The 13,357-nt window shown below is 60.4% G+C and overlaps 2 protein-coding genes across 7 annotated transcripts in view; one reads left to right on the top strand and one right to left on the bottom strand.

The window, feature by feature from the left end:
* The window catches only part of LOC112108010 (immunoglobulin superfamily member 11-like), a 10,471-nt gene extending 391 nt beyond the window's left edge, over positions 1-10,080 (top strand). The window contains exons 2-7 of the mRNA XM_026659763.1: positions 278-438; positions 1,689-1,893; positions 3,212-3,367; positions 3,824-3,946; positions 4,831-4,987; positions 8,513-10,080. Of these exons, the coding sequence (XP_026515548.1) occupies positions 278-438; positions 1,689-1,893; positions 3,212-3,367; positions 3,824-3,946; positions 4,831-4,987; positions 8,513-8,870 (1,160 nt within the window). The 3' untranslated portion in view covers positions 8,871-10,080. The remainder of the gene's footprint in view (positions 1-277; positions 439-1,688; positions 1,894-3,211; positions 3,368-3,823; positions 3,947-4,830; positions 4,988-8,512) is intronic.
* An 85-nt stretch (positions 10,081-10,165) lies between these two features.
* Positions 10,166-13,357, bottom strand: part of USF1 (upstream transcription factor 1) — a 25,476-nt gene continuing 22,284 nt past the window's right edge. For all 6 annotated transcript variants that reach the window (XM_026659765.2, XM_026659767.1, XM_026659766.1 and 3 more), the window contains 2 exons: positions 11,843-11,971; positions 10,166-11,392 (listed from right to left, as the gene is read on the bottom strand). In XM_026659765.2, coding sequence (XP_026515550.1) covers positions 11,303-11,392; positions 11,843-11,971 — 219 coding nt within the window. In that variant the 3' untranslated portion in view covers positions 10,166-11,302. The remainder of the gene's footprint in view (positions 11,393-11,842; positions 11,972-13,357) is intronic.

A 13,357-nucleotide genomic window follows, 5' to 3' on the forward strand; every position in this document is an offset into this window, starting at 1 on the left:
CTCTCCCCGGCAGCCGGAGCGCCGCGCCGCCGCCCCCCTCCAGGTGCCGCCCCAAGCACCAGCTTGGGTGCCTGGTGCCTGGAGCCGGCCCTGGTTTCAGCCACACTGGCCATTAGCTCTGGTTGTCCCTTGTCAGTCCCTGCATTGGCTGCTGGCAGCCATCCCGGCTGGGGGAGCTTGTCTGTTTTTCACTCCTCTGGCTCTGAATCTTGGCCAGGCTCCCAGCTTTCATTGCCAGGATCCTCCCTGCTGACTCCACCCGTTGTGCCTTTTCCAGCGGTGGGCGCGGTGAAGGTGTCGGTGGGCGCTGCCAGCATCCAGGTGGCGAGGGGAGGGAACGCGCTTCTGCCTTGCAACTACCACACCACGGCCTCGCTGAGTCGCCTCAACATCATCTGGACGGTCACCCCGCTGGCGGAGCCAAACCGCCCCCAGCAGGTAGGTGGAGCATGGCCCTTTTCCTGCCCTTCCATTGCCGGAGGGTGGTTAGCTTCGGTACAGTCAGGGATTGAGGTCCCAGTCAGTGATCGGGGCCCTAGGATGCTGCGCACTGTCCCTGCCCAGAAACCTCACAGCCTAGGATGGTGGCCAGACAAAACAGGTGGGAGAAAGCAATGGAAGAGAGGGGGCGCGAAAGCAGTGGGGCGGGGGAGGGGGAATCAACACATGAGGTCAAATGAACTTGTGATGCCCAGTAAACAGCCATCCCGGTTCACCAGCTGCTGTCAGATGGCAGAGTTTTGCAGGCATCACAGGAGAGAGGAGCTGTTGCGAGTGCGCTGTGCAATTTCTCAAAACTGGGGCACCATTAACCCGTGGAACTCCTTGCTGCAGGATACTAGTGAGGCTAACAGTTTAGCAAGATGTCAACACACAGGAATAATAGCAGCAGCTGCAGCAGGCACGCTGTCTGGATAAAACAAGAAGGGGCAGATTTCAGGGTGGAGCTCGCTAAGGAGTCATGGAGGAGTTCTGCTCCCCCACACCCTGCTCTGCCCTGCCCTGCCCCCATGGGGTACTGCTACATTGCTGCTTAGGAGCATTGTATGGAGAGGGCAATGAGCCACCTGCCCCTCTCTCACACTGCAGATCACAGCCTGGCCTCGCCTTTCAAGCCACCAACCTAAACAGTGACTTTAAAAGCAGCCCCCTCTCCCCGTCACGAGGGGGAAGGCAGTGCTGGGGCGAAGGTGCTGCCTGGAAGCACCACCCTAGGATGCACTCTTGAACAGACCCCTGTTGGGCTTCATCCTCCTTTTCAGTAGGCCCAGCCCTGCTCCTGCTGACACTGGGCTTGGCACTAGCCCCTCCGGGCATAAGAACATACAAACGGCCACTCTGGGTCAGACCAATGGTCTGGCTAGCCCGGTATCCTGTGTTCTGACAGTGGCTACTGCCAGGTGCTTCAGAGGGAATGAACAGAACAGGGCACTTATCGAGTGAGCCCCAGAGCATGGGGTTGTGTCTCTGACCATCTTGGCTAATAGGCATCGATGGACCTAGCCCAGCTAGTTGGTGGCAGCAGTGGGATTTGACGTAGGCACTCCTGGCTCCCAGCCCAATGCTTTGCCCACTGGCCCACACTGCCTCTGCGAGTGCAATGGAAGTGCCCTGTGCTCAATGAGAGAACAAGGGGAGGCGTCTCTGGCTAATGGCTGGGTTCTTCCCTCCCTTCCCCTCCACCCCAGGTCCTGGCCTATGAGCAGGGAGAGGTGGTGGAGAGTCTGTCCCAGTACACGGGCCGCGTGGGCTTCGCCTTCCCACCCGCCCAGAGTGCCACCATCTTCCTCAACAAGACGCGCAGCTCGGATAGCGGGACGTACCAGTGCAGCGTCATGAACCCACCCGACCGGGACACACCCAACATCGGGGTCATCCAGCTCACCGTGCTTGGTACGTCCCGCCCTCATGGGGAAGAGGCCCCGCCTCACCTCTGCTGCCCTGCCCTTCCCCCCCCCCAGCATCCCTGCCTTTACACTGTCTACTGGGTGCTTGTCTCAATGTGTGTGTGTGTGTGCAGGTCTTGGGGTGGATCTGTCTGTCTCTGTGTGTAGCTCTTGGTGTGTGTGTCTGAGTGTGTGTGTGTGTGTGAGTCTTGGGGGGCCTGGTTGTGTGAGTAGGTCTGCCTGAGTGTGTGCAGTTCTTGGTATGTGTGCGTCTGTATGTCTGTGCAGGTCAGGGGTGTGTATCTGTCTGGGTCTTGGGGTGTGTGTGTGTCTGTGTGTGTATGTGTGGAGGGGGGGTTGGGGTGTGTGTGTCCCAGTGTGGCTGGGAGTGAGTGCTAGTGTGTGTGTGTGTGCCCCTATCTCAGTGGGTGCATGTGCACACACATCTGAGCAGTTGTCTGGGTGTGTGTTGTGTGCACATTTTGTTGTGTGCCTCTGTGTTACTATCTGTGTTATCATGAGATTTAGTGTAAAGTGTGCATGTGGGAGTAAAGCCTGTGTGTGAGCATGTAGCGGTGTGTGTGGTGCCTTGGTCTGACGCCTGGGTGTGTCTGTACCATGAGGGTGTATCTGTGTGTGTGTTTTGTGTTTGCGCTCAGCTGAATTGTCTGGGTATTGTGTATATATATGCTTGTGTGTGGGAGTGCACGGGCATTGTGTGTGTTCATGTACACTGAGTGTGTTCACTGTGCAGTGTGTGTGAGTGTGAGTGCATGTGCACTGTGCAGTGTGTGTGTGTGAGTGCATGTGCACTGTGCCCTATGTTGTGTGTGTGTGAGAGAGTGCATGTGCACTGTGCAGTGTGTGTGTGTGAGAGAGAGTGCATGTGCACTGAGCTGTGTGTGAGAGTGCAGGGCTGGCTCCAGGCACTAGCCTGGCCGCTCCGGAGAGGGATGGCACGTCCAGCTATTCGGCGGACGGTCCCTCACTCCCGCTCGGAGCGAAGGACCTTCCGACGAATTGCCGCCGCAGATCGCGATCGCGATCGCGGCTTTTTTTTTTGGCTGCTTGGGGCGGCCAAAACGCTGGAGCCGGCCCTGTGTGAGTGTGTACATATCTGAGTGCGTGGCTCTTTGTCTGTAGCTGGGCCAGCCCACCCCCCAGCTCTCTGACGAGTGCTAACAACCCCCAGTGCCTGGGCTCTCAGTAGCTGCTGTGGGCACTGGGCAGCCTAAGGACCCTGGGGGGAGCGGGGGTGTGTGTGGGGGGGACTGTCCTGTCCACAGCAGGTCCCCCTGACAGAGCGCTGATCTGTGTCCCCGCAGTGCCCCCCTCCAGCCCCGAATGCTCCAGCGAGGGGAGTGGGGAGGAAGGGGGGGACGTCCACCTGTCCTGTGCTGTGCGGGAAGGTGTGCCCGCCCCCTCCTTCAGCTGGGAGAAGATCCCCCCTGACAAGCAGCCCCTGGTGATGAGCTACACAGGTACTGGGAACGGCGGGATGGGGGTGGGGGTGCAGCATGGAGAGGGGTCTGGGTCCCATTAGCAGGGACTCGCCCCTGAGCACGTGAGCCCCACAAGTACCTGTGCCAGGGTCACATGCTACAGTGCCTACGTCGTGCACACAGGGCAATGTGGCATACACGGTGTTGCACCCAGACATGCAGACTGTGCCAGATGCCATGTGACGGGCATCTTCTGGTAGAAGAAGCCAGTGGGGAGTGGGAGGGGGTGTCTAGTGGCTGGACCCACAGAGAGGAGAAGAGTCTTGTCCCACCACCGGCTAGGCAGCCGTCCCCTTTAGCCTACGTGGCAGAGGCCCCTGTGCTTGGCCCCCAGGGAGCTGAGTTCTAGCCCCGGCTCCCCAGCTGGCCTGGGGGTGGCTCCAGTGTAACCCGCTCCCTCTCGTTTGTCCCCTCGCTCTCCGGCTGGCGGGGCAGAGGCGCGCCGGGCCCTGCTGACCCTGCAGAACCTGACGGCCGCCACCTCAGGCCTGTACCGCTGCACGGCCTCCAATGCGCTGGGCTCCAGCTCCTGCGCCCTCCAGCTGCACGTGCGCCTGGGTGAGTCAGGGCCGGGGGAGGGAGGGGAGTGGCTCCCACTCATCAAACGCTGGGCACTGACTGGACATTCGCCAGTGCCGGCGGCCAACTGGAGAGAATGAGCCCTTTGATTGGCTACCCAGACACCAAACTGGTCCCAGCTGTGAAGCCAGCCCAAATGTTCCAACCATGGCTTGAGGCAGAGCATGTCCTGCTGGAGACAGCTGCCCACAGTACCCCACCCCGTCCCTGGGGTAGGGCCCTTCCCTGGTTCACTAAACCTGGATCGGATCAGATCAGAGCAGCTTGCATTTGGGGCTGAAGCCCTAAGAGGGGAGATGCCCGCACCCAAAGCCAGCAACTCTGCGCCTCTAAATCCCTGTGGCTAACGGCTAGTCCTGGTTGGAAAGGATCCGTGGGAAGGTTTCTCTGTTGGAAAGGGCTGATTCGTTGACAGCAAAATGCGTCGATTCGAATATGGAGACGGCCAAGACGCTCCAGGTTGGCCCGTTCCAGACGGGAACGTCTCGACTTTTCATTTCGAAGCCACATTCCGTTTCAGGGTTTCTGTCCTTGTACAGTAGTAGGGGGGAAAGGAACCTTTTTAAATAATGAAACTGGAAGGAAACATTGTGATCAACCCAACGGTGTCTTGGTTCCGGAATTTTATTGCCTGGGAAATGTGGAAACCGTTCATTTCTGTTCTGTGCCGGAAATTTTTTTCCAAACTTGCGGAAAACCTGATTCCCGCCCATCTCTGCTGACAAATCCCGCACTGGGGCCGTCTGCTTTGGCCAGTCCAGGTCCTCTGCACCCCCTGCTACCACGACCCGCCTTTCCTGCCCCCCGACCATCTAGGCAGCAATTGGCCGCCGAGCCGCTGGTGACCTGTCGCTGTGTTTCAGCCCCGCAGGGCACGCTGGGCATCGCGGTGGGCGTCACCGTCACCCTGACTATGGGGCTGGTGCTGCTGGCTCTCCTAGTCCTGGTGCTCTGGTTGCACCACCAGAGCGTGCGGAAGTGGCCGGAGGAGGAAGTGGAGGATTCGTACAATGAGATCAGGTGAGCTCAAAGGCCGTGGGGGCGGGGGGGTGGGGGGGGATGAGGATGGGAGGAGGGGTGAAAAGAAGCAAAGAGAAAGGCAGAGCAAAGCGATGTGGGGGGAGGCATGAACTCCACTCCCAACACGTAGCTGCTTGATCTCCAGGGGTTCAGAGGTCTTGGGAAAGGGTGTGGGCAATACGGACACTCTTCGAGAGACAAGGGATTAGACTGAACCCCGCTACAGCTCCTCTGCACCCCTCAACTGTTGGGGGTGCTTCCCCTTGCACCTAATCTATTATGATGGCTGCATTTCAGTGCTGGGTGAACTGATTCTCGATGTAGGGCCTAAGGCCCCTACACCGCACTCTAGCAGCATAAAAAGGCCCCCGTTATCCTGAAAGGGGCCTTAGAGTAAACGAGAATTGGGCCCCTTGGGGACAGTCTCAGAAGAGCTCCGAAACGCTGGGGGCTGAGCTCTTGAAAGTCTGGCTCCACAGTGTTCGTAACATCCTTTAGCTCCAGGCAGGGGGGAGTGGCAAGAGGTTCAGGGTGCTGGAGCCGTATCAGCTCCCGGAGGGATCGAAACTCACAAGTCAGGCTCCCAAAATCCTGAGATTGTCTGAAAAAAACATGCGATTTGATAACAAACGTGTGGCTCTTTTCCTTCTGATTCCTGAGCCTTTCGAGGGCACATTTCCCGGCTTTTCCCTGAAACCGGCCATTTCTGTAAAACGTAAGCCCAGAGTGTCCTGGCCACAGGACTTCCAGGGAAACAGCAAAGACCTGAGAGTCCTTTCCACACACAGGCTGTGTGAGTGTTACCATGGACAGCGAAAAAGAAATTGCACCAGAGCCTCTGAGCTGCCCAGCCCTGCTGTGAGTGCCTGGGAGAGTCGGTCATTTGGATTTTCATTTAAACCACAGCCTGGCAGCAGGATAGAGACACAGCAGCGAGGAGGGTATAGTTCAGGAATGAGCAGGCTCTGGGGAGCCAGGACTCCTGGGTTCCCACCGGCTAGTGCAGGGGTTCTCACAACACACTTTTTGGTGGCCTCAGAGTGTGGCCACCAACTCTTGCTGGTGGCTGCTCTGCCAAACCGCCTCCCACGGCCCTTCATCCAGAGCCGGCCCCGGGGAAGATGGATCAGGAACTCAGGAATCCCAGGCTCTCCATGCCCCGGCCAGATGGGAGTGGGAGAGCTTCCCAGGGGAGCGCCCCAGCGACCGAACGCCGCAGACGCCTCCACTGACAAGTGCTGCCTCCAGCACCATGCAGGCCTCCAGAGGCACTGCCTGGAGCCCCCCAGGAGCTGCGAGTCCCTGCCACCTGCCCTCGGTAACAGCTCTTCAGGAGCAACTGCTGGGGGCTGCAGGGAAGGGCTTTGCTCCCCCCCAATCTCCACCCATGCTTTGGAGGCTGTCGTGGCTGCAAAAATCTCCACTGGTGGCTGCATTTGAGAAACACTGAGCTAGTGACTCTGGGCAAGTCAGTTTCCCCACTTTTTGCCTCAGTTTCCCCATCAGTACAATCCTGTCCCAGTGGCCAATCCTGCCATGGGGTGTGTCTGTGAAGGGCTGTTGGTTGGCCAGTGTGCATGGTTGTGAACACATGTGCACACGCACACACACACACACACCCTCTCCCCAGGTGGAATCTGTGGGCAAAAGCAGCTTTTATCTGGTGTTTAAAGCCTTCTCCCCCCCTTCTGTGGCAAGCTGGACAGGATCAGCCTGGCTCTGAGATTTCTGTGTGTTGCCTGATTTTGCAAAGAGGCCTGGCTGAGAAATGCACTAGGGACAGGAATAGCATAACAAACCAGGGTAAAGCAAACGATACGGGCTGGATGCAGGATTCGGGGGGGCGGGGAGTGTGTCTCCGGCCCGTACCGTGCAGGAGGTCAGACAAGACCATTGGAGTTGGGCCTTCGCTGGCCTTAACATCTATGGCTCAGTTACCTCCCTGCTGCTGTTTGCAGCCTCTGCCCTGTGTTGCCAAGTGAGTCTCATGACATCTGTTTTTCTTAAAGCCCCAGCAGCCAGAGTCCTGTGATTTTAGGAGACACTGCTCAGCTTTCACTGAGGCAAAAAAGTACATTTCTGGCTTTTACAGTTGTGTAGAAAAGCTGGAAAATGTGACCCCGAATGGCTCAAAATCTACAAACAAAACCTGATACAGATTATTTAAAAAAATATTGTATTATCATCATTACTTATTAGGTGTATTACGGTAGCACCTGGGATCCCCAGTCCTGGACCAGGACCCCTTGGTGTCAGGCGCTGTACAAACACAGCCCCCTTCCCCAAGGAGCTTCCAATCTGCAGGGAACAGGGTGGGGGTCTTAATTAGGGGCGCTCTCCCCTTGCAATCAGTGATGACCCCAGTACTGTGCTAGGGGAGCAAGGTTGGGGGGGACAAGGAGAGGGCGAAAGTGGGGTACAAAGTATAAGCCAAGAGCCAACAGACCGATGGGGGCGTACAACACCGGTCAGCATGCCAGGCCGTGCTCTCCACCCAGCAGCAGCTTAGCTGGGGACAAGTGTTTTGTGGAGGGCTTTGGAGGTGTTTACAAGGAGCGTCCCCCACGTGAATGGGGCAGAAGGGGAGCGCGCACGAAGGGGCTTGCTTGGAAAATCTCACAGGTTTGAAGCAGCTGTGATTTTTTCGGGGGGAGGGCGGGGGATGTGATTTTGGCACACGTGGGGGGTGCCAACGCTGCTGATTCAGGGATCGCTGTGGGAGGTGCTCTGGCCGGTGCGAGCCAGGAGCTCGGACGGCGTCACGCTGGGGCCGTCTCGCCTTGGCAGCATGACTCTGAAGCGAAGGAGGGGCAAGGTGCTGCACAGGGCGCTGGCCGGAGGCAGGCGATTCTCATCCACACACCTCCAGGAGCTTCCCCCAGCCCCAATCCCTGAGGTGCTCCTTGAAAGACGTGTCCCCGTAATAGAGCTGGGGGAGGGACGTCCCGTGATGAGAGCCCAGCTGGGGCAGGGGGGTGATGGTCAGTCCAGGTTTGATTAGCAGGGGTCCTAGGGCCACCACACGGCACAGCTGTTTAGGCCAGGAAGTGAGGCAGACGCATCCAGGCTGTTGAAAAGCAGGGGGACTTCGGGGTGGCCGCGTGGTGGGACCTGAGCTGCAACACGGCCAGATCTGGAGAACAGTGCTTGGGGAGCCGGCCAGGCTGGGCTGAAGGGGCCTGACTTAGTGCGGTGCTAGGGTCAGCAGTGACTGGGAGGGAAGCGTGCCCCCTACAGCACCGCCACCCCCACCCCGCCCCCTACAGCACTGTGCCCCCACCATGCCCCCACCCAGCCCCCTACAGCACAGCACTCCCCATCATGCCCCTGCCCCGCCCCCTACAGCACAGCACCCCTTACTTCATCCCCATCCCACCCCCTGCAGCACAGCACCCCCCACCCTGCACCCGCAGCACAGCACCCCCGTCCCTTGTTTGCCCTTCCCGGTCAATGGGCCCCGCTGGTTCTGTGCTGCCGTCGTGCCCAGGGCAGAGGCTGATGTTGCTGTGCACAATGTCTCCCCAGAGTCGACAGCCTCTCACCACGGCGTCTGCTCGTAGCCAAGACTCTCGCCAGTGACATCCCCATGGCCAACCAGGCTGCAAAGCCCCTCTGGATCTTCACCAGCTCCACCCCCAACACCACCTACGCCAACCGCCAGCGCGGGCTGGGCGAGGGGAATCAGGCGGCACCGCCCGGGGGGCTGCGACAGCCAGCGTGGGCAGCGCCCCGGGGCAGGAGGAGGAGCAGCAGCAGCCTCTCCGAGGAGGGATCCCTGCCAGGCAGCCAGGCAGAGGAGGAGCCAGCCTGGCACCCTTCGTGCCACCGAGAGCCAGCCCCAGCCAAGGCGCTTCCCCCCAAGCACCCCAGCTTCCTGGTCTAGGGGCAGCGGGTCCAATGGGCACAGAACTTGGGGGCCGATGCCGGCAGCCAGGTCTCCCTGGGCAGGCACATTGGCCTCTGTGCACATGCAGCAGCCTTGGGCCAACCTGCTCCCACCCTGCCATCAACCCCCCGCAGCCAGCCCCATGTCCCTTGGCACTCAGCCCCCAGGCCCTTTCCCTCGGGCAAAGCCCCCACGCTGGGTAGCCCCTCTTCTGGGGAGGCAGCCGGCCAGCCCCCCAGCCCAGGGGCCAGTCAGGTGTCAGCCATGGAGGCCTCTGCCTCGAACCCAGGTCACATACAGACTGGGCAGATGCAGGGTTAGCTTCCCCGTGCTGCCCCTGCACGGCTTCAGGAGCTCCCCTGCCAATCTGGCCAGGCCAGTGCCCCTCCGCGGAGCCTGCTGCCGATGCCAGATCAGATGGGAGCAGCGACCTCACCAGCAAAGGCTACCTTGCCTGGCCCATGGGTCAGTGGCCTGGTCCCGGCTCAGCCCCACGGTTGGCCTCTGCCGAGCAGCACCTCCTACTGCTGAGGGGCCCTGTGGCCAGTCACAAATGCCCCCAGGCCTGGCGAGCTAGGGAAGGGGACGGGCTGGAGCCAGCATGGCCGGAGCTGTTTGGGTTCGGAGCATCCCCTGCCTCGGGCTCACGGCTATTCATGGGAAAAGGCTGGAGATGCTCAGGTGATTCGGGGACATTCGGCCAGGGCCATCTGGAAACCTGCCCCTTTGAGGGGTTTCAAGCTGGGCCCCTTACATCACATGTCATTTCTGAAGATCATACCCTGAGCACCCTCACCGCAGCCCCCATGCCTGGGCCCGAGGCAGGGGGCAGGAAACATGAAACCACAGAGGAAGGAAAAGGGAAGCGTCTGCTCATGGGGCAAGGGAGAGAACAGAGGCAGCTGGGGAAGGGCAGGGGATCCCCAACATTCGGGGTAATCGCCTCTGTGAAGCCAGGATGTTCTTTATCTCGGCCCCCACCCCACAGGGATGAGCCAGGACCAGACACTGGCTACTGCTGCATTCTTGGCTGCTGCCTGGCTCCCACGCAGAAGCTCCCCCAGAGAGGGAAAGTCAGGTCCTACATGGGGATCCTCCTGGGGAAAGTTCTGGGGCTTGTGCACTGCAGATCAGTGATCGAAGTGGCCCTACAGGTGAGCTGGCCCTGTGCTTCAGTAGCCCAGCCCCGGGGGCTGGAGGGGGTAGCAGCAGGGGTCCTGCCCCCTCTCCCGCCCACCCCTCCCAGAGCTGGATTGGGGGGTCCCTGCCAGTGAAATAAAAGCAGCACCACATGGAAAAACAAATCACTATTTTTATTTATTCTGCTTTTTAAATTCAGAGAATTAAAAAAAAGTCAGAGACCAGCAGAACCAGGCAGTGCCAGCCATGGGAGGGGATTGGGGGGGGGGGGCAGGGGCTGCCCCCGGTACAACGTCATCCGCCTCCCCCACAGCAAAAGGGTCAGTGGCTCAGCTGACAGCGTCTGCAGGGAAGGCCAGCCGGAGACAGGCTAACGCACTCCAGGCACACCCGGGGAACAGCAGTGTTTCCCCAATGCTGGTAACTGCCCTCCCTGGCACATGCTCAAACAGCCCAGGCTGGGGGTGGTGAGGGCACCAGGGAGGAACGGCTCAAGGCAGCACATGGGTGGGGGCAGGTGCCGGAGCCGGCTCCGGGAGAAGTGACCGGCTCCCTGTAGGAGCAGGGGCGGAGATGAGCCGGGCTGGGGAGAGGAAAAAGAGTCAAGGCAAGGGGTGAAACGGAACAAAGAGCGTGTCTGCCTGCTCAGCCGGCGGTGACGAGGACATGACAGCACGCGGGAGAGAGGATACGCGTGGGGGGGGGGTGCGTGGGGCTGATGGGTGGACGTGCTACTGTGCAGGCCTGAGATTGTGTGCACATGCGCGGGAGAGCTACCAAGGGGAGACGTAGCAGTGGGCGAACACAAGCATGCGTGGCATCGTGACTGGGCACAGGGGCCCACGCGCGCGCCCTGCCTGGCTGCCCACAAGCGGGGGCCACGCCGGGAGCAGAACACCAGTTCGTTCCACCACAGCAATAAAAATACTTTTTAAAGAGACAGCGTCAGCTTCTTTATTCAAACCAGCTCCGCCGGGGAGGGGGGCAGCAGGCCGAGTCTCTGGCCCAGGCTGGGTGGGAGCTCTAGGGGGAGGCAGGGCAGGCGGAGGCTCTGGGCCAGGCTCGGAGGGAGCTCTGAGGGGAGGCCCAAGCACTGGGTTCAGCCCCAGGATGCTGACGCTGCTGCTTTCGGGTCTGTACAGCAAGAGCGAGGCGCTGCAGTTCAGGAGCATCGGCAGGCGAGAACTGTCTCCTGCGGGCAGTCGTGACTGGGGGGGCCCCTCCTCGCCTTGTGCCTTGGCAGACCCCGAGGCCGGGGGTTCAGCCGCTCCCCCCATGCCCCTCGCCAGTCAGTGGGTGTCGTTTTTGATGATGATCTCCACCCCGTGCTGACGCAGCTGCGCCCGCAGGATCAGGTTCTTGTTCTTGAGATCTTCCACCTGGAAGGGGGAGAGGGCGTCAGGCTGGGGACCTGCCCTGGCCCTGCCCTAGCCAGAGGTGGGTGCTGCCTCCTCAGCCTGGGCTAGAAGCTCCTTCCCCAACCCATCCCCTACAGCTGTCCCGGGCACACGGGGTACCAGAACAATGCTGGGCTGGCTAGCCTGGCACAGCCTCTTCCTCTGCCCAGCGGCAGGATAGGCTCTGCCTGAGTCTGGGCTGAAGGCGGAACCCAGTCCCTGTGGCCCATTCAAGTCCTTGTAGCTGCCAGGCAAGGAGGCCAATGAGCAGCAGAATCAGAGCAATCACCCGACCCCTAGCCATGGCACACCAGGCAGGTGGCCGCTGCTCCCAACCCCCCTCCAGCTGGGCTGGATTGGCTCCGGTGGCCGAACGGGGATGGCTGCCCAGGCCCCAGGGCCAGCTGGCCCCCAGCAGCACCCCATACTCACCTGCTGCCGCAAGACATCGTTGTCCATCTGCAGCTGGTCGAGGCCCTGCAGCTCCTCGGAAAGGCGGTGGTTGCTCTGCCGCAGCTCCTGGATGTAGTCACAGGCTTTGGAGAGGATCCCTCCCTTACTCTGCAGAACAGAGAGACGGCTGGGAAGGGACGGGGGCCAGAGCAGCAGGACATCGCCACTGGGGCTGGCTGGGAACCATCAGCCTCGGCCCCTGCTAAGCTGGGGTTTCCTTACCCCTTTCACCAGTGCAAGGCCCTGTGTGGACGCTCCCGTTCCCAATCAGCAACGGGTTTAAACTAAACTGAAATAAGCGTTCACACTGGAGCTAAAGCGGCGCAAGTCTGGGTGCGCACAGGGCCTCAGACAGCTCCTCGCTGCATCGGCCCCTTGCCAGCCCCAGTGGCCAGGAGCCCAGCTCTCAGTGACAATCACCCCAGCCAGGGATTTGCTTCGGCCCGAACTTGGGAGCAGACGGAAGGGTTTCCGCACGATTCACCCCTCTGGAGGAGGCGTCTCCACAAGTCCTGAGCACGCAGGAAGGGGGCTGCACTCGAGCATGACCATGGCCATGCTAGGCTGCGGGCTGGCAGGGGACGGGGCTGCACAGAAACGTTTGCCCCCCAGCTACAGTTAGGTTGTAAATTGGTTTCATCAGAGCAACGCAGCCCCATGTGGATGCAACGAATACGATTTAACCCCCACCCCGAGCAAGCTAGTGCTGCTAGGAATCAAGTGACACCAGACGGACATGAGCCAGGCTGGAATGAATCCAGGGTCCAGGCAGGGATCTGCACCTGTTGAGGTCAGTTAGCTTCCCAGCCCTTAGTTAATCTGCTGCAGCGAGTGCCTAGGCCGGGCTGGATTCATTGATCCAGATTCCCTGTCACCTGGTCCCTTGTGCAGCCATTTACACCAGCGCAAAGTGAGTGTCGCACACAAGGGGCAAGGGCCCGTCCCTACAGGGGGAGGCGCTGCGGGCAGAGCTACGCACCGGCTTCGGCGCCTTGAGTGCACAAACCACCACCTGGGAATGAGGCACGGTGGGGGTGGGGCGATGCTGTGGGAGGGACACGAAATGGTCTTGCCAGGTAGCCCTGAGCCCAGCACTGCGGTGGGGGAGGGGAGTTACTTCCATACACTAGGACCCAGAATCCTCCTCCCTCCGTCACTCCAGAGCCACCTGGGGGGCTCTCTCCCGCTCGCCCTTTCGCCCAGCATGAACGTCGCCCTCTGCAAAGCGCTGCCTAGCCGTCAGCGAACACCGCTGGGCATGGAGCTTCCTGCCCTGGTGCAGCCAGGGAGAGTGAGGCAGAGACGTTGCGTTTCCTTGCCCAGGGCTACGTCTGCTGACTTCAGGGACAAGAGTCGGCTGCTGCTTTTTACCCTCTTGCTAATACCGCACAGCCAGCCTGGCCCTGGGGGAGGGAGCTGGAGGAGTTGGGGGGAGTGATCCCCTCTCTGACAGCCCAGCAGGGCCAGCCTGGCCACGGGGGAGGGAGCTGGAGG

Source organism: Terrapene carolina, unplaced genomic scaffold (genome assembly GCF_002925995.2).
Source record: "Terrapene carolina triunguis isolate 2854851 unplaced genomic scaffold, T_m_triunguis-2.0 Scaffold675, whole genome shotgun sequence".
NCBI lineage: Eukaryota > Metazoa > Chordata > Testudines > Emydidae > Terrapene > Terrapene triunguis.